The 21,317-nt window shown below is 44.3% G+C and overlaps 1 protein-coding gene across 2 annotated transcripts in view; it reads right to left on the reverse strand.

Annotated features, from left to right (window-relative positions):
- PLCH2 (phospholipase C eta 2) overlaps positions 1 to 21,317 on the reverse strand; it is a 303,870-nt gene that overhangs the window by 34,408 nt on the left and 248,145 nt on the right. For both annotated transcript variants that reach the window (XM_039509130.1, XM_039509129.1), the window contains 3 exons: positions 19,413 to 19,584; positions 13,589 to 13,696; positions 9,682 to 9,840 (listed from right to left, as the gene is read on the reverse strand). In XM_039509130.1, coding sequence (XP_039365064.1) covers positions 9,682 to 9,840; positions 13,589 to 13,696; positions 19,413 to 19,584 — 439 coding nt within the window. The remainder of the gene's footprint in view (positions 1 to 9,681; positions 9,841 to 13,588; positions 13,697 to 19,412; positions 19,585 to 21,317) is intronic.

The following is a 21,317-nucleotide window of genomic DNA, read 5'->3' on the forward strand; positions in this document are numbered from 1 at the left end:
GGGAGGGCGGGGGAAGGAAATAAAGCCACGACTGGCAGCACTTCAGCGGCAGCTCTACCGCGCCACTTCATTCTCCAGAGGCAATTTGGCGGCGGGTCCTTCGCTCCAAGAGGCACTGAGGGACCCGCCGCCAAATTGGCGCTGAAGAACTGGACATGCCGCCCCTTTCCATTGGCCGCCCCAAGCACCTGTTTTCTTCGCTGGTGCCTGGAGCCGGCCCGGTCTCTAAAAAGCCAAGACATCACATCTCTTCCGTACACAGCTACTGCATTTTTAGAACAGAGAGAACATCTATCCTACATATATTGGCAAATTTGGGGTCTGAACTACTTAAATGGTTTTCTTTAATATTAAAAATGGCTTTTAAAATGGCTATTTCTAGTTATAAAATATTTATTAAGATCTCTTTAATAACTTACAAAAGCATATTACAAAACTGCATTATTTATAAATAGTTGATTCCTGACAATCTGTCAGAGCAGGTGTAGATGTTGTTAAAATAAATGCTCGTGTGCACTGAACACACGGAGACAGGCTGTTTAACCATGTTATACAACTGCAGACAGCTGACAAATCAATAGTGATCTGACCTAAACAAGAACTGGGAGTCAAGTCTGGAATCAAAAGCAACGGAAAATTCTAGAGCCCAAGCTAAAGTTAATTATCTCTGCTCAGCCGGGGGTCCTTGGGTGCCACCACAAATAGAACTGGATCATAGTCTTTGGTTCACTGGCAATTCCACAAACAATTTAAGAAAATTAGTTTAGCATTGAACCAAAATGAACATTTTTCAAAAATTTCAGCAAAATAATTTTTAAAAAATCATTTGGGGTCAAAGAACGTTTTGACAAAACCAAAACGTTTCATTTGGATTTCAACCATTTTTAGATAATTTTATTTAAAAAAATCAAAAATAGAAGAAATGTTGACATAAAAACTTGTTTTGAACCCAAAAAATTGAAACATTGTGTTTAGAAAATGTTGAAATGAAACATTTTGATTATTTTAGACTATTTTTCTCAGGATTTTTTTGACCAAGAACGATTTGGCAGAATCAGCATGAATTTACTAAGTGTTCCAGTGGCACTCTATCTGCATTTTTGCAAAAAAAGTTCACCCAGCTCTAGCCACAAGTATTCAGAGTCTCTGTAAGAGCATCATCTAGGCTCTTTGCTCCTGCAAACTGTGACATTTCCAGGATTAGGAGAATTTTTCCATGCCGGGGAAGTAGTCTTGGAAATTACACAGAGTCCACAGAACACAGGATCTGAGAGCCCAGCCCCACTCCAAAAGGTGGGTGGCAGAAAGCCAGGCCCCCAGAGCACTTGCTCTCATTGCTCAGTCAGGAAGCATTAGAGGTTACAAATAGGGTCTGTCAAACGTTTTCAAATCCCCCAACAACATAATGTCAGGGCAAGACTTTCAGCTTTGTGTGCCCCTCGAACCGTCGCAATCTCAAAGGAGCAATTCTCTTGTCTTTGACAAGAAGGAACAGTCAGGACAGAGTGGGGTGGACAGTGCTGAAGGCTCAGGAGTCCCCTCACAACGGTTTATCAACAACTGCAGGGTGACAGGCAAACCCCGCAGTTTTCTGAGCTCAAGTCCCCAGAACATTTGGATGTTTATCCCAGTGCGTGGGCCCCTGAGGACACGAGAGAGAGTTCTACATGAGAACGAACGGCAGAAAAGGTAGCGACGGTGCCTCTATTTACCCTCCCGCATGACACAACAGCATGCAGACGCAGCAAGGTTCAAACTGATGGGAGAGGAAATACCCCTGTCCAGTGCTCTGAGCTAGCCTGTGGAATTCACTGCCACAACCCACTCTGGAGGCTGAAGAGTTTAACAGCTTACATCCTCTCACACAATATTCTTCTGGTTTTGGAAACACAAACTCATCTCTTTAAGACGAGTCCATCTGTGTACCTTTATCATAACAGACAATTCACCAGACCAGCCTCTTCCACAGTATTTCTGCCTTTTCCTGCCTCTCTCAGGGTTTCAGCACTTTCATTTCCAAATGGCACTAGAAAGGGCAGCCTAGCGCAAGGAGGAGAAACGGTGACAAGGACAGGTCACTGAAGGGCATGTTTCAGGTGAAGGGCTGACTTGGGTTAATCTGCACTGTCTTGCTCATCCCTAGCTGGATAATTTTTGCATTTGGGCAATTCCTACCAGATTCTGTGCAAGTTCTTCCTCTATTTATTTCCAGTGGGGTAGCTCACCAGGGTGTGCCTGGGTCTTACAGACCAGACCAGAGCTGATTCCAGCCTGTAGCATCCAAATTGCCAGACGTGATATCTCAGTAGAGAAGTTTATGAAAGCAAAATACAGAGAGGCACAGGAATACCTCAGTGGACTTAAAATAAAGGAGGTAAATGAGCATTATGTACAGATCCTAGTGAAAGATAAGTGCCTCTGATGAACAGGGGTGAAAAATGTTAAATAAAAGGCATGTAAGCCATTTACCATAAGGTCATAGAATCATAGAATATCAGGGTTGGAAGGGACTGCACAGCATGATCAAGCCACAACATCAGTAGGGTGTAAGGAACCTGCTATTCATGTCCTCGAGGGTTCTAGACCAAAATGGCAATGTTTCCTATATCAGATTAAACGAATCATTTCACATGCACACGCTTGGACAGAGATGTGGGAGGGAAGAAATTGTTTTCTTCCCTTCTTTCATGAATTAGATTTAGGACAGTTAGAAATTTCTTCCTCTGAGACAAGAGCCCCAGGATGAAGGTTAAATCTGGAACGGAGAGGTTTCAAAGGTGGAGGAGGAGCTTTGGGATGGAGTCTCAAACTCGCTCCCTTCTATCAAAAGGATCCCAGAGAGGAAGGATGGTCTTGATTGCAGCTCATGAAGCTGAGCTCATTTCCTAGATCTGTCACAAACTCACTGTGTGACCTTGGGAAAAAGTCACTTGATCCCTCTGTGCCTCAGTTTCCCCATCTGTAAATGGGGATAATAATCCTGCCTTTCTCTGTCTAGTCTATTTAGATTGGAAAGTCTCAGGGCAGGAACAATCACTTCCTGCAGCAAGAGAAGTGGCTCAGCTTTAGCAGTGATGGATTATCCTGTAGCTTCATCAGTGCTAGTGGCCTCAGGTTGACAGAGTCAATTCAACACCAATTTCCACGTGATGTTCAGTTGCTGCCACAATAGATAAATTATACCAACAGACAAGGTGATGGAACATCTCCCTTCATCACCACTTTATACTGTCAGCCTTTTACTTCTCTCTCCAAAGTGTCCCGTCAGCTGGGCAAAGAAATTATTCTATTTCGGGGAGGATTTTTATATTTTTAAATTTGGCTTTGTTCTGATTCAGGACAAACCCCCAAACTTTACACATTCTCCATGGACGGGATTGGAACCCTGGAGCCAAGGTAGTCTGTGTGGCACACTGCCCCACATCCTGGAAGCCCGAGAGTGCAGGCTGCTGAGGAGCTGTGATCCTGGGAGCAGGGCTTCCAGATCCCTGGCATCCCACCAGGTGGGTTGCTGAGAAGTCAGGCAAGCAAGCTGGCAGGAAACCAGACAAGACTCCACTGAAATCCTGCCTGGGTTCGGTCACAACTTCACTGAAATCAAACTATCTCCATGAAATGTTTCACTTCTGGTGAAGAGGTGTTCTCAATGGAAAATGTTCCGTCAGAATTTCTAACCAATTCCCTACTTCCCATGTCTGCATTGTAGGTCCTGTCTCCCATGAGTCACAGCCAGCCTCGGGAGCCTACTGACGCCCTCGGACAGCTAAGATTCAGACCCCAGTTCTAACCCTGGAGCACAGCTCTCCCTTTACTAATTCCACTGCCAAGAACAGAGTTTTCCTGACACAGGGATGCACTGAATATGTAAGATCATATTCAACCCCTAATCCAGTGAAAACTGGAGCTACAGAGAGGATTAAATGTTCCATCCCAGGGGTACAGAAAGCCATTACTCCACATCTGAACAGCTTTATTTTCTGCTGCCCAGAAAGGGGAAGAAGAGGTTTGCAATGATTTGATGTGAAGCTGCAGCAGCAGAACATCGCAGCGCTGCCTCCTGCAAAGCTACAGACTCAAAACATTTACGCTGCAAGTCTCCTCCTGCTGGAATGCGGTTCCTAGCTTATGGGCTATTGTTATTTAGCATTATGTAATGCGTGATCCCATTTGTGCAAATCAGTACCGAGGCCTCTAAGCGCTTGAGTGTTTAAATGACTGCCACTGTATCTCTGCAGGCTGAGCCCTTCTGCACTGTTCCTAGCGCTGCGCCTCATCCCGAGACTGAATTATTTGCTAGAACAAAGCCATCGGTAGCAGCTGCCCTTCAAAGTAGAGGCAATTCCCCCTCCCCTCTTTATACACAGGATTGAAGCGGTGCAAAAAGTAATGAATTAATTTGTCCATTGTGCCTTCCATAAATAGCTCTTCCCAGTATGATTCTTTAGGAGAAGAGCCCTCATTTTAACGCTATACTACTACACTGCTTTGCAGCATTTGGTGTAGTGACTGGTATGGGGTTCAGCTCAAACAACAGTGACTTGTTTGAAGATGGACAGCGGGGCATCCTTACGCAGAAGATTAATTGACTCCATCCTCTCTCCTTGCCTTCTTCACCCCCAAATCCCCATCCAAAGAGAGACAGGAGATGCACAGTGGTTTTGGTGGTGATGGAAATGAAGAAAGAGGGTATGTTTATTATTGTTTCTATTACAATACCACCTGCAGGTTCCAGTCAAGATCAGGACCACATTGTGTAGGAGCTGTACAAACACACAGCAAGAGAGTCTCTGCTTCAGACAGCTTGCAATCTCAATAGACAAGACAAAGAGGGGGAGAAAGGAATTGTTCATATCTCCATTCCACAGATAGGGAAAATGAGGCAGAACTTTTTTTTTAAATTAAGACTGGGATTTTCTAAGGAGCTGGACACCCAGCTCCTTTAAGCACCTTTGAAAATCCTAGCATGAGTCACTTTGCTGAAGGTCACACAGGGAGTCCATAGAAGCAGTGGGAACTAAACCCAGATCTGCTGAGTCCCACTCCAATGCTTTAACCACGACGTCGTCCTTCCTCCCAACAAGGCAAAGGGCTAACACTTAGTTTTTCTAATCTGGACAGCTCTGTTCTATCCCTCTAGAACAGTGGTTTCCATCCTCGGGGCCACAGTAATGAAAACTGTTGCATTAGAAGCATGTCTCCCCACTGCATTCGCAGCACAAACACAGCTCTGACCAGCACACAAAATGTGAGACCATTTTTTCTTCCCCCTCCTTTTACAAGCAAATCTCCAGCCATCCAGCAAAGTGGCAGAGATTGCTCACAACAGCCTCATCCATAAAAACTACAGGCACAACTTCTAAAAGTGCACACACAGCACCCCCATCTATTTTCCATAAGCCAAAGCCTGAGAGGAGCACGGCATTTATCGGTGCAAATCATTTTTCTCCATTACTCACCTGCTCTGGGCCAGCCTGTTAGCTCCCACCCAGTGCTCTTTCCTCATCTTTCTTCTTTAATGAGACAACCTGGCAATATTTTATTTATATCCTTTTTATAAAGCTGGATTGGACTTGCCATGCACACTGCCATTTACAGATACCAACCCTTCAACAAAACTCAACCTGGCCGGCCTCTTTCTCCCAGCCCCTCCCCGAAACGGGTGTGAGCAGTTTGCCACCTCCTAGCCCTGAACACAAGTTTCCAATAACAATGAGGGTTTTGAATGAAATTAACTCTATATCTCTCTCTCCTTTCCTCCTCTGCCCAGAGGGAAACATATTCCCTGCTTGCTACCTGGTGCAGTGGCAAGGGCTGTGTGTGTGCCGAAAAGTGATATTAATGGTTTATTACAGGAAAATGAAAGGCTTTGCATGCCTCACTGCACTCAAAGCATCTGATGCCGCATGCTAAACGGTGACAGTGGATGTGGACCGACAAATATTTATTATGATTAAGGGGAAAGCCAAATAGTGCCATTAACGCTCCAAGCTAAATTAGCACCACGCGGCAAAACTGATTCCCCACCATCATTCAGGATTAACCGTGATTATGTGCCTGACTCCATCATCATAGAAAGCCTCCCAAATAATAAAACATGGACTTACAAACTAAAACCCACTCAGACTGGTGCTGTGTCTGCTGAAACGTACTCCTTGCCCCTTGCAAAACCAGACAACCCTCTCTGCCCAGTGACACGATTATTTAACAGGCAGGTCTCATATGAACTCAAGTGACAATGCGCTTGGCACCATATGAAAAAGAACCGGGTTTCAGGCAGAGACGGGAAGACTGACCAGAAAGCCTCAGAGTGCTTTCCTTATGCAAGTTGCCGCACCCTTTACATTACTGAAAGGCAGCTATGGATGTACTGAGTGAAGTGCATAAGGGACAGGCACTGTGCATGCTTCCCCTACACATCTCTAGGAACCCCTCCTGCATTCCCTCAGCTTTTCCATTCCCAGCTCCTATGCAGCTGATTTGCGGCTCTTCCTGCCCCAGTGATCGTGAGCAACCAGATCCCTGCTATTTTAGTCTCAAACAGGGACTGCCTGCTCTATGGCAATTCTGTGATGGGCGCAGGTGTGAAACAGGATGAGACTGAAGATTCTTCCACTTGGGACATTGGACACTTTCGCTGCTGTCATTGCCACAGCAACCGCCTGTGCTGCCACGGAATGATAGGACTGACTCCAGCTGCAGGGTCCGATGCAGAACCCAGCTTCGCGGCGGGGTCCACGTTGGACCGAACTCCCCAGCAGCCGGATTGAGGAAGTCTTCAAGAAGCAGAGATCCTGTTTCCATGACAGGAAAGCAAAGTATAGGAAAGCAGGATCGAAATATCAACCCCTGGGATTTAACTTCCCTCAATTTTTATTCCTTTTGACACCGACATGAAAACAGGGCCATGATTGCCTAGTAATCCCATGTAACCCAGCTCCCTCTTGCTCCAAATGCGTCACAGTTCTTCTGTTTGAAACTGCAGCCTTCTCCACATCAGCCACATGCAGAGCAGCCTTCTCTGCTAAGTGGTTGAAGCATAGGAGCCAGGAGATCTGGCTTCCTGCTTCAGACTCTGCCCGACTTTTCTATGAACAAGTCAGCATTGTGCTTCGTTTCCCCATCTGCAAACTGCAGATGCGATTTACCAGCATAACACTTGGGCTGTGAAGATTTATTCGTTAATGGCTGCAAAGGGCTTTGAGATCTAGGGATGGAAAGCACTAGGGAAGGCAAAGTATTATCATTAGAGCAGTCAACAGACAGAGCCCGCTAAGGAACAAAAGGAGCTCTTTGCAACAGAATGTCCCCATGTGTCAAAGCAGAAAGCCACCCCCCAGGAACTGAAATACCAGAGTATGACACAAGCGTCGAGCTGCCTTAAATAGAAGAGTTTTCAGAGCTCTCTGGGCAGCTTCAGCTGCTCTGTAAGACTAAGCAACATGTGGGTGTCCCTATTTACAAACAAAAGCATGCTGTTACTCTAAAAATACAGCCCAGCAGCTCTCTTGTAGTCGGCTACTAATACAACTCAGACTAATAAAACCAGCCACCTCCACTCGCCCTGCATTTGGCAGTTCAGCCAGGTGTGTCTCACAGGCTACGGCTGCACTGCAGGCTTAACCCCAGGCTCTCACCTCGGTTTTAGCCCAATCCCACTACTGTCCACACACACACAACCCATAAAACCGGGTTTACCTGAGCTCACTCGCTCAGTTGGGGGTATAGCTTAGAGCTGGGCAGGACAGGCTCTGACCTGTCTACTTTGCAAGATGATGCAGTTGAAGATAGATTGCAGAGCTTCGGTTTTGACAGACCTCCAATGCCATCCCGGGCCTGTAATTTCCCCACTCTTTCACCTACTTACTTCCCAATCACCTCTATGTACTGGAAGCTTCCTGTTGGTTTATATACACATTGTCAAGGCTGCTTTAGACTTACATGCAAGAGACCAAGGGGCTGTGGGATAGAGAGAGACAGACAGAGAGGCTGTTTTGGGAATGATATCTGCCAGTTATAACAAACTGTCAACTTACTGCAGCTAGGTCCTTCATGGGCATATGGAAGGACATGCAGGATGGAAATATTACAGGCTTTCCTGATGACTCACTCCTAAGAGCCTGCTACTTCCATGACATTAACTGGAGCCAATCAGAAAAAGAGATTCACTGAAGTTTTTACTTCTCCCAATTTCACAAGCACCCCTATAGTTAATTAAGTTAGGGTCAATCAGAGGAGTACATCACAGTGATTTCCATGCAACTTAATTGCATGATTAAGGACACCAGAACAATAATTAATAGAAATCTCCCAAGAAAGCTGGCTCTCTAGAACTCCTAGGTGTTGCCAACTCCTGACATGTTATTGCAAGTCTGTCTGTAAAGGCCTAGCTTCTGGAGTCATGTGATTAGATGAGAATCTACACCTTCATTAATAAAAGGTAAGTTTTGAGATCTCATGATTGCAGAGAGAAGCTGGATAATGTGAATCATAAAGGCTCAAAATCAGAAGGCAAATAAAAAGAAACTCAAAAGTATTACAAAAATTCATAATTTGGGGTGGGGGAGAAAGGCCAACACCTGATTTTTAATGCTTGAGGTTCCCAATATGGTTTCTTTCCAATTTCTGATCCCAAGAGCTTTGAGATCAACATCTGACTTTTTTTTAAAAGGGGTAGGTTTGGCATTATTTGCCACAGTTTTTGGGGTGGTGGGGGTTCAACCATTGTTAATTAATATGGATTATTATTCCTCCTCACTGAAGTCAAACTAGAACTGGAGTTTTGCCATGGATTTCAAACAACAGCAGGCTTTAGCTGATGATTCTTTAAATTCCCATGATGAGACGTCTTTGCATACACAAAGAGTGACTCCGGTCTATATTTAGCTATTGCATATGGTGAAGTTCAACACAGCGTATTCAACATGAGGCACAAATTTGTTATGTTGCCAGCAAGGATATCTCCCAGGCACACAACGGCCACTGTAGCGCACATTCAGAGAAGACACAAGGGATTCCAGTGGGACTTGGCATCAACAGCTGGGATATTATTAGCCTTTTCGTGGTCTTGTCTGCTGCAGAAAGCACCACAGAACTACAATTCTGCAAAATTAATATTCAAATGGGCAGTCAAGGCTCCCATGCAGCCAGCATTTTTAATAAGGAAAAATATCAATCATAGTAACCTATACGTTTTTATAAAAAGTTTCATGATTTATAAGTTGAGATCAACACACTTTGGAATGCTCCCAAATCAAAAGCCATGCTGGTTATTACAGTAACACACCTTCTTCAGGCTAAAAGGCTATTGGCTTTTAAAAGGAAAGAAGAAGACACACCGATTAAGCCAAAAAAGGGAAAGAGGGCAGAGCTGAGGGCCTGAAGTTAGGCTTCTAAATCCATATCCAAGAGCCCAAATAGAAGAGACCTAATTTAATAAAGGGGTTGTGCATGTTCCAATTCCATGGGTGTCATGAGAGCTGCAGGTGCTCAGCACCCGTAAGCCAAGTCAGTTCAATTTGGGAGTCTGACTGTGTGTTTAGAAGCCTACCTTTAAGCATGCAGCTCTGGACATGTAGGCCTTCATCATTCTTAAAATGTATTGTACTAATGTACATCAGGGGAAGAGAGAGAAAAATGAAAAGTCAACTCTGATATGGGTTGAAAAAGACAAAAGATTTTCACCTTCTTGATGTCCGACTTTTGGCTGAGTTTCCCAGATGGTGGCAGAGTGGCGACTGTAAAATTGTTTGGATCTTCACAGTCACGGATTTTGGATTCCTTTATCAGCGAGTCAAGTTTCTTCTTTGCTATATTCTCTACTCGCTTCCGATTGGTGGAAGCCTATCAATGAAATACAGTCATTAAACGAGGGCACAGTGGTGTGAAATCTTCATTTCTCCAACAAGAGGCAACACAAACTAAAACAGTACATTAAGGGGGAAAAATAAGAAGAAAATGAGGCAAAAGAAATGGACTGAGGCTTCACTCTAATGGACTATCATTAACTACAGCTCCCCATGCTAATAGCCCAGCCGCCTCTTAGTTTGTACACTGTGAAATACAGTAACATTGTCAGTTATCTGCAATTATAAGAGTGCCCAGTGTTGGGCTTCACAGCAGATACGTGTGAAGCCCTAACCTGAAGCCACAATGGAATGAAAGTTAAACATTTTGCAAAATAAATAAATAAATAAAAATGTAACAACTTCTGGTTGAATGGAACCAAAATCGCTTGTCAGCAAGGCTGCTCATGTGGCATGGACTCTGTTACCAAACCATTGAGGTGCTACCTGGAAATAGCTGGTATTGAGGTGATTCCTTGGAGACCTGACTAGTGCAGGCTCCATTCTGTAGTATTCATTTCCAAAAATTCTGATCTATTTCATGACAGTGACTGCGCTTTACCGTTCTCAAGGCGGTTCAAGTTTTGCACACCCACAAAGGCTGAATAAAACATGGCATTTCTATTGCACATCAAGTCTGAGGGAATATAAAGAGCTCAAAACCATCAACTATTTGCTATGGAAGAGCTTGTGTCTGCAGCCACAGTGCCTGCAGAAGTCAACTGGAATGGGAGCAGCTGGAGAATCAGGCCTTCCACAGTTAAAAGGCAGCATTTATTGCATGTTCCTGCTCCCTTCTTCCATTCAGGCTGCTGAACGACTGAGGTGAGGAGTGGTGGGGGAATAGAGATGGAAACACGGTTCTCTTTTCTAGCCATGCAGTTTACATAGAGCAACTCCCAACTTCAGATCTTTGGAAGGTTTTAACCCCTCCCCCCCCATTGTGTTTGCTTAACGGGCCTTAGAATGTCCTGATTAATTCCATCAGGAAACAAGCTGTCGTTTCCCATGCTTTCCAAAGCCTCACTCTAACGTGAGCCGGGTCTAGCAAATCTGGAATCCCAGATGTTGGCACAAGCCAGACTAAAACACATTGTTAGTTAATGAAGACAAAGATGTAAGCAAGGCAGGGGCTTTATGGCAAGTAATGTGCCCAGCTCTAAGATGCAGCAGGGAAAGCAGCAGAGTCTCTTTATAAGGAAGAATGTCCTCTTACTAGCTTCCAGCTCTCTCTGCCTGTTTGAAGAAGGAAAACTTCCTTCTTTTAGACAGAAGCTCACGTGAGAGCTGTGTCAAAGAGGGCTGGAGAAAAGCTACCAATGGGAGAGTCACAAAAGTTTGCTTTTGACCAAGCATCCAGAAACGTGAGTGTTTACTTGAACTGTCTAATAAAGGAGGCTGGAAAGCCTGCGAGAACAGGCTCCTGAAACACTTCCTGGTTCTAGCAGGGATATGGAACTGGCTCCCTTGTTGCTTTCTGATACGGGGCGAGTCCAGGGAGCGAAGACAAAGGCAGGTGGGAAAACACGAGGGAGAAGAACAACAAGCTGCATGAACCTGGCCTGTGAAAGTAAAAAGGCTCAGTTCAGTTTGGGTTGAAGTCTGCAGACGTGGGTATCTCTAGCTGCTCCATATACACAACCATAAAGTCCGGGGGATCAGATTGTCTAGTTCATGTGACTGCGGGACTTGTAGCACAATTTGGTTTGCTTTTCACCTCAATACCCTCCAACAATTTTTTCTTCCCTGCTCCACATGTTCATTCCTTGGTAACAGGACTGATCCCAGTGTAAAGGCCGGCAGGCTAACCTCTACCACCACCGTAGGTGTACAGTACCTTCCACTTTGAATGGATGTAATGCCAGGCAGAGGGAGAGACAAAAACCATAGGAGCAAAGTGTCAAAACATCGCAGATCTCAAGATTAAGGGGAAAAAATTAAGCGTGCTACAGTAGAAATATAACTAAACAAAACCAATTCTCCTCCTTAAGATGGATTTCAAGGTCCTCCCCCTCTTCCATGCTAGCACGGCTCTAAGGAGAGGTTTCTCTTCTAGTCCTAAAACAAAACAATTGCACCCACAATAGGAGAGAAGGAAATAGTCTAAAGGACAAAAATAAAGGGCCGCAAATGTGACACACGTCCAAGGCAATTTTGTTTAATGTTATTAAAGGTTTCTGCTGTCCCTTTTATATTAAGTTTCCATAAGCTGCAATGCCATACTCACTGCATGCCAGAAGATTAAGTGTCAGAAGAATTTTACTTCTAAAAAGAGACGAATGAATAAGGTGTATTCAGGCTGAAGTAAGCTGAAATGAACAGCTTATTTTCCTTTTAACACTTTTGTACAGTTAAAGCCAACTAAGCACAGCATTCAGCATGTCAAAAAGTGCTCAATAAAAGGACCACTGAAGCTGGGGAATTTATTCTCCAGAGAAGGCCCAGTTTGAGATGGGATGGGAAGCACTGAAAGGGGACTCAATTTTTTTGGAAGAATACTCCACTATACAACCCACCAAGGTACCAAACAACCTGTGCGCGCGCGCGCACACACACACACACACACACACACGCGCAAGTTAGAAAAAAGCAACCAGACTGCTGGTAATGTCATTTACCATTGATTAAGCAGGTTCAGTTCTTTTTTGCAGTCTATTCTCTGACACATGGAGTGTCAAGTTTAAGAGTTACAATGAAATTATATTATTAGATAGCTAGATAGATAGACAGACAGACAGACAGACAGACATAGGTATGACTCTCTCCCATCCCCTCCACAGGGTATCTTTGTTACATTTAATATATACACCCCAACACTGATTGATTTTTCAGAGGTTCTCACACTTGCAGCTCTCAAAAGACTTCAATGGAAGATTAAGTTGTGCAGCATTTCTGAAAATCAGATGATAGACATGCATTGTAGGTCTCTCACTCACACATACACACACAGACCCCCCCCCCCCGTGGGCCTGATTTGCAGAACAACTGAGCGTCCCCAACTCCAGATGAAGGTGACTGGAGCTGTAAGTGTTCAGCACCTCTGCAGGGAAGAAGGAAAAATAAACCAGGTCTGTACCTACCTGGAACATTTGATACTAGAGATGGTCAGAACATTTTTGATAAAATAAAATTTCCCCAAAATGTGCAGTTTTGTCAAAGCCAAACCATTTGGTTTGGATGCAGACTGTGTCACAATGTTTTTGACAAAGAGTGAGACTCTCTTAACTCTATAGCATGGGCAAGCCAGGTTCAAGTCCCTGCTCTGCCTGAGTCAGACACATCTGGGATGAACAACTCGGTTTTGAGTCAGACATAGGAGGGACGTGAACCGGAGTCTCCCACATGCCATGCCAGGTCAGTGCCCTCACAACGAGGCCACCCACCCACTCACTGAGGTACCTCTGCCTGAACTGAAAACCTCAGGTTCTGATAATAAGACAGACATTCAGACAATTCTATTTTTGTGAAAAATGTTTGAAAGTTTAGTTTTCCTCCCAAATTCCAATGCAGATCGACCATATTTTGAAGCCTTGAAAAGTTGCCGTGAAACAGATTTGTTACCCTCAGGTTAGTTCTCTCTCTCTCTCTCTCTCTCTCTCTCTCCTTAAAAAAAGTCTCACAAAGTTTGAGAACCCTATGTGCCTGAACCTACTTTCTCATTCCAGACACCATATGAACTCAGCATTCATCCCACCGCAGTGGAACAGTTCAACATACATTTGTATTCATGTATCCGTTTTACTTACATCTCCATTCATTAGTTTGCAGTCATCATCAATCTCATCAGCACTGTCCTCATCAGACACTTCCCCTTCCTCTGCATCATCACTAATGGTGGCTGGAAGTTTCTTGCCCTGGAAAACAAAAGGATTAGACAGGCAGGTCAACATGCATCTCTTGGTACGATGAGAGGAAAATGATAATATGCAACTGAAGATATGAGAATGGCTGGGAGTCCAGAGAGGTTTTCTGGGGTCTGTGGAGTCCATATATCATGGAGCAGCAAAGAGTCCTGTGGCACCTTATAGACTAACAGACGTTTTGGAGCATGAGCTTTCGTGGGTGAACACCCACTTCGTCGGATGCATGACGAATATATCATGGGTTCAATTAAGTTTAAGGTTGTCAAGTGACCTGCTCAAGAACAAGAAAGGACTCTCCTTTAGTCCGTATTGTAGGGAAGAAAGCGTTCCACCTCCTTGGTCCTTTTGCTGTAATTCTTGCCTGGGGTAATCCCAAGGCGGACTGAACTAATGCAAGAAACCTAGTCAGGAAGGAAATGGTTATGAGGAGAGCTGCTGCTTGGGGCCAGATTTTCAGAAGAGTTCAGTGTCCGGCCACTCCAGAGGTTCCCAAGGGGAGCTCACGCATGATGGGCAGTTCTGAAGGTCTGGCCTTGGAATCTCAGACCGAAAAGGGGACAGAATCCTTCACTGGTGAGTGGACATGGCTTGGAAAAGCCTAGCTTCCTTCTCACATTACATATACACCTAGGAAAAGGATAGTGCCCATCTATCCTGCCTGCCCAAAGGAGATACCTTCCCTTCCATTGCTGCCCATCTCCCTCTCTTTCCTCTAAACCTAGCTGATACTGCCCCTCACAGCAGCTGCTATGAACCACCTCAAGCCAAAGTGGGAACTCCAGATTTCACAGTATTCTTCTACGTGTGCCCCAACTCACAGAGCAAAGGGTGGCAGAGGGGAATGAGCCTGAATTACAGCTTCAGGCAGTGACCTGGACAAAAGCTTGAAAGTTTGAAAGTGACTTTGAGCTTTTTCAAGAAAGGGCAGAATCATGGAACCTTCCAGAGCCTTCTGAACTAAGAGTCATCACTGCTGCTGGAGGGCAGGATTGAATGGGGGCTTAAATCTCCTCGACGGATGCCAATCACCATTTGCAGTAGCTGAAATGGCAGCAAAAGGAAGAGCAGGAGCTGGTGATATTATTTAAACAGCTGAGCCTCCAGCTGCCCTCTCCGTTCAGTCCACACAGGAAAGGGATTTCATTTCATCCGAAAGGGCAGTCACCGATATTTGCCAGCACAACAGCAAACTCAGCATGTACAATTAAACCAATTAACCTGTACAGCCTCAGCAGAAACTCTTTGACCTAGTAAGAAAATAGTCACACCACCAGAAGTACAGAGTGTGTCAGCTCAGTGCCCCAGCATTTCTGACTCTACCAGAAAAGCAGCAAAGGTAAAGTAATTCATATTGAAACTGCGGACATTTAACAGATAAGTAATATCAGCTGCAGTGCGATTATTCCTGAAGACAGGTTCTTATAGCCTTGCTGAACTGGAGCTGGGCAAGCAGCATTCATTTCTGGATCAGTTTGAGGTGAAGGCTTGGTTTGAGACCATCATGCCACTCTATGGCAGTTCATCCCCTGCACAGAACCATTTGTCTCATGAGATTCCTTGCACTTCTTTGGTATGGGGTAAGTCAGAAATGCCACAAGGAAATCTTCTTAGGGCATTTCCACTTGGGTAGGAAACTTGAAGCGAGAAGGATGTAAAGAATACAGGGGACAGAGAAATAGAGCCACAGAAATAGGTTGCCCCAGGCTTTTTTCAAATCTCAAAGATTGGCACAAGTTTTGAGTGGTCTCTTAATTGATCTAAGCCAGGTGGCCATCCCAACTCAGAGAGTAGCTGATTGGAGCCTAGTTCATCTCAGTCCCAGGGCACTCACCACAATATTTGCACTCACCAGTGTGTCTCTCTGCTTTATTCTGTGGTATACACTAAAAAATTAAATTGACCTACCTGTGTTGCTCAGGGCTATGAAAAAATATCATGCCCTGAGAACTATAGTTAGGTTGACCTAACCCCTTGTGTAGATGTGGCTAGATTGATGAAATAATTCTTCTGCTGACCTACCTATCGCCTCTCCGAGAGGTGGACTTCCTACATCAATGGAAAAACCCCTTCCATTGGTGTAGGATGCGTCTACACTATGGTGATATAGCAGCACAATTGCGCCGCCGTAACATACCCTTAATCCCATTTGTTCTGGTTTCATTCCATCTCTAAAAACATCCTTGACATTTCCAGTGGCCCTTTGGATTGCTTAGCCTTGAATAAGTTAAAAGCAGCTGAAAGTTATTTCTTGTTAACAGGTGCCTAGGAGATGACAAGATTTGAGGAACTTGTGCTAAGTATCTAATGGACTCTAATAGTCTTGAGATTCACCTATTGCATCTGTTATGGAGATGCCAGTGTCCTGTGCACCAGAAATGAAACCCAGACCTATGCAGGTTAAAAGAAACAAAGAAAAACCCCATCTTTGAACCATGGAACCAGTTCAAGAATATGGCAGGCAACGTAGGTATAGCACAGAGAAGTTTTAGTTAACTAACAAACAGCTGTAAAGTTATTTGGATTCCCAGGATAAAAGAGGTGCTAAAAAGCCATTATTATTCTGGACTGGAGAGAAGGAGAAAGGCTGGCAGAATGGAGTGAGGAAGGCTGCACGGTTGCATTAATATTTAAACCTCCACATACAAAAGTGACTTATTTTTTAGTGTTTGGGGCCTGCACTCAGCAGCATGTAAAATGAACCTCCCTCATGAGCTACACTGGAAACCTACCATTAAATGTTGAGAGTAGGGTAAAGAAAAATCATTTCTATTTCCACCTTTACATTGCTATGTTTGACTTACCACCTCGTAAATCTAAGAACATACATGGACTTCAGGAGACTCTGTTTTTATACATTTAGTTTTTCCAGTAAAAGGTGCAGAATGGCTGGGATGACTGGTTTGGAGGCACATCTGGAATCTACTGCCAGTCATGGCTAGCATCCTACTGTGCCTCTGCCCTGTTACTCGCACAACATGTAGGTAACAGGAACCCACTCGGGAATGAAGAGACAAGTTAGCCAAGCACAGAGGTGAAAAAAAAAATACAGTTGATCCAAGACTGGCCCTGCCCTCCCGAGGTAAATTTTACAGGCTACTTCACACATGGCATTAGCTCTTGATTGATGCTGGAAGGATTCCACAGAGATGTTGAATTTAGCTGCAGTCAAAGAGTTATTTATCTAGACAGGTAAAACCTACTTTAAGCAGCGACTATTTATAGTGCCTGAAGGGAAGAGTCAGATGGAACAGTCCTGGCTTTGAAAAGAACTAGGGACCAAATACAAAAACACTCCTTTCAACCAGGCAATGGATGCTGCTTTGCACATCTTCATCCGGCTGCACAGGTAAGCTCTATGTCCATGCACGAGGGGCGAAGTGCGGTGGGGGAGGGGAAAGGGGGGGGAGAAGCAGTCCTAGTTTGGGGAGTGGTTGGCCTAGGTGCCTCAGTGGGTGAGAGATAGAGCCAGGAGCTGACCCCAGAGCTCTTCTCTGGCTCTAACATTGCTTAGACCACAAACCTTCCCTTCAATGAAGCCTTCAGTCTGAAATTGCATCCATACAACAAAATTTGTGCAAGGCAACAGCTTGGGCAGTAAGTCACAAGGGGCAACTATCAGCTTTACACTGTACGATTTACCACCTTAGAGTCTGTTTCAGAAGTGGCGCCAGAGGTGGTCGCAATCACGGATCCCCCCATTTTCTGCATCCCACCCCTCCACACATAGGCGACCCTTAACAGATCAGATCTGTTTTCATGGGGGAGGGCTAAAGCACTCGGAGCCTTCTTCAGCAAGAGAAAACACACCCCTTCTCCCACACATGAGTTCCTCTGAGGGGCACCCAGGTACTCCTTAAGCTACCGTGAGCAAAGGACAGAAGTTTGACCCTGGCGTTCCAATGAAGCCACAAGACCTGCCAAATTAGCACCCTTCCCTTTCATCTGGACTGTAAGAAAGCACCTACAATAGACCTAAAAGTTTAAGACATTTCCAAAATGAGCCGGAACAGCTCTGGAGGTAAGGAAAACTGTTTACATGGAAAACGCCTCACTGAAAGTTTCACGTCAGTGATGCATTACTCAGCCAATAGATAACACAGGCTCCCTGAAACAGCGACACTGCTTTATACTTAACAGAGAACAGCTCTTATATTACGTCAGCCTGAGGGGCCGTTCATGCCTGTTAGGAACATGTCCCTCTCAATGGGTCATTAGCATTAAAAGCACTTACGTGCTCCGCCCCCAAGGAAGCAGAAAAGACATCAGCCAGAGTCTTGGTACAAGAAAATACTCTTACAAACAATTTGTTAACATAATTTACAGCATGCGCAGGTGCAGTGAACCAGGATTCTAAACCCTATAACCCTGTCATCTCTTATTTATTTCCCCCCCACCAAAAGATACCCAGAGGCACCAGAGTCAACATCACAAACTAACGGCCTGAAAAATGTTCGCTCGTATAAAACACAAACACGCACATACAGGTGACATCTTCCAATTCACAGAAGAGCAACTTAATTTCTAAGCGAGAAACCGTGATGTTTTGTGCAAATGTAAAATGAATACAGAAAACATCAAGCCTACAGTGAGAGCCAGCCAGACATATTTACTGTAATTTGGGTTATAAAAACAGAACTTCCTAGTTGAGTTGAGTGAACAATGCTCTGATCACCACCCTACCATAGCAAAGGCAGCAGGGGGTGCAAGGACAGAGCAACAGACACTCAATTACCCACTGATATAAGGTGATGGGGAGGGTGCAAAGGGATGGTATGACAAGCACATTCAAGTCCTTGTTCCTACCGTCCCCACTAGCTGTGTTTCATCTGGATCATCACCTGGGTTTTTACCAGCCTTAGATGTGAGAAAAGCTGTATCCTGTATTATGAGTAGAGCTGGTTGAACTTTTCCAAATTGCAATTTTCTGCTGCCATTTTTTTGGTTGAAATTTCAGTTTTCAAAACTGAAAAAAATAATTCAACAAAAAGTTGACAAATTTTAAAGCAATGTCTGGCTGGAGGTGCTATGTCAGGGGAAGTTCTCTTCAGCCAGAGCTACACTAAAAAAAAATCAAAAAACAACAATAAACCCACGGAGATTGCTCTTCAGCCCCACTTGAGATGGTGTGATGGATATTTTTCCACACCCTTTGTACAGTTGGCAGGTCCTTCCCACACAGCCTGGTTGCAAAAATGCTGTCGGTTCAACCGCAGCTGAGAGCTATTTTCAAAGTGCACTCCAAAGACAGTGCCCATGGAGCTTCCCTAGGCACCGCCATAAGAAATGTCAGCTTTGAGTCTCTCCCCAGTCATCTGGTAGTAAATCGGTTCCAGTTATGGACACAGCCATCATCTGACGGTGAGCTTAATATCACAGCCTCTTGGGACATCTGTGCCCATTTTCAGTCCTTCCCAGTGCTAGGAACTACCCCTGCCAGGTGCTGAGCTTCTCCCACAATCCAAACCCAAGAGTGTGGCTCAGAATCCAAACCTGGACCCCAGTGTGAATAATGGCTACTCGTTCTAGAGAGAGGAACCAAAATCCCAGGTGGAATTTTAAGCGATTTGAAATCTAGATCCAAGTTCTGTGACTTGAGAGCTCCTCTAATGAGCTGATCTAAGTGAAGCTGCAAGGGGTTCATAACCCAAAAAGAGCTTAAAACCACCAAAGAAGAGAACTAGAGAGCAAACACAAGCAGCTCTTTTACCTTCACTAATATCTTTCCTTTAAGACTTTCTGGGGAAGGGAGTTTGGTGGAATCCTCATTGCGCACTGAAGACAGGTCCAGCTTGTCCCCTAGGATTTCGATCAGATACTGAGCCATCTTCTTCTGCTGGAGAACGCTGCAGTGGTTCTCAATGGATAGAACAACAGGATACCTGGAAAAGAAGCAACCAGGAAACATCATCTGCACAGTCAGCTTTTTAGAGAGCTGATGGAGAAAGAACCATTTGAATCCAACCAGTTCAGCAGCTCAGTCTGACTAGGGACAGTTACTGATACTCTCATGGGATTTACTCAGCCAACCAGGGTACAGGGTAGTGTCCTGTTACAGACCCAAAACTAATTGCAACCTCTCGGCATATCTTGGTTTTCATGTCTGGGGATAACGTTTGCCTATGTGCTTCTTACAAAGCGGTTCTGTGGAGACTGTTCCTGGATTTGAGAGAATAAAAGCACTATAGAAAGTGTTACGTTTAATAGTCACTCATCTAGAGATTTTCATCCATAAATCTACAGGTGCTTTTACCAAGGAAAGTCAGCATCATTATCCTGTATTGGGAAACTGAGGCAGTGAGCGGTAAAGTGATTTGCCCAAGCTTTTCTAAATGCCAGGCCAGCATCCTATTCACTTGACCACACTACTAATCATCATACACTTTGGTACAAAGTCGTTTTTACTTGTTTTTTTAGGTTTGCAACAAACAATTTCATTTTATTTTTAAAAAAATCAAAATTATTTTCAGTGGGTATTTTACACAAAGCGGGCAGAGCCTCTCATTCCTACTCCCACAGGATTGTTCCATTACAATGGTTCCCAAACTGGGGTTTGTGAACCCCTGGAGGCTTTGCGAAATGTTACAGGGGGTTCTCGGGAAACAATTCCCTAATGGCGGACAGAGCTGTCCCTAGGGACCCCGGGCAGCACAGGGTCAGCAGCACGGAGCCCCTGGACTTCCAAGAGCTAAGCAGATCAAAGCAAGCATATCTATCACGCTGAGGAGATTTAAACTTCAAGACTCCTTATAAGACATGGAAAGGGAGGTGGATATTTTTTGCTGTTTTTCAAATTAAATGGGCAGCTAGTATTGTTTTTAAAATTATTATGAAGAACAAGTTTAAGCTTTTGTAATGTGCGTTGTTTGCCTGGATTGCTCAAGCCCCGAATGCTTGTGGAGGAAGAACTCTGAGTTGGCTTCTTAAATCCCTTCATGCTGTTTCACATCTGATACTCCTTGGTGAAACACAGGAGCCTTGTCTTATAACAGGCTTATTCAAAGTGATACAAGCTACGAAAGTGAGATCTTGGAAGAGTGTTGCCATTTTCATAATGTAATAAAAATACTGTAATGATAAATAATAATTAATACTAAATAGTGTGTAATAAGCATGGCATAAAAACAAATTTTATATTTCCAAGATCACTGCTTTTATAATTTATACTCAGGTAAAGGAGAAAATCCCTGGAAATATTCATTTTTAGGAGGGGGTTCGCGAGACGACATTTTAGTGAAAGGGGTTCACAGGTTGTTAAAGTTTGGGAACCACTGCTCTATTAAAATGCTTACCATTCGTCTGGGCTCTAACAGCCTCACCTAACTCATAGCATATTTCATTGTCTGACAATTGCGTAATAGCTACAGGAGTCACAAGTAGCTTGTTGGCAAATCCTAATGGTGCCTTATTCTATTCATGATCACGGCAGGGCTCCAGGCCCATTTAAAAAAAATAGATATGAATCGCTCTTCCAAAGAAAGACATTCAGAGGTGATAAACAGTGAGATGGAAAGTCCCATAAAAATGATGGCAGCTCGATAAACGGAGTATGAAATACCACCCAATTTATCCAGCACTGACATTCTCAGGTCTTATAATCAGCCACCTCACTATA

Source organism: Mauremys reevesii, linkage group 21 (genome assembly GCF_016161935.1).
Source record: "Mauremys reevesii isolate NIE-2019 linkage group 21, ASM1616193v1, whole genome shotgun sequence".
NCBI classification, from domain to species: domain Eukaryota; kingdom Metazoa; phylum Chordata; order Testudines; family Geoemydidae; genus Mauremys; species Mauremys reevesii.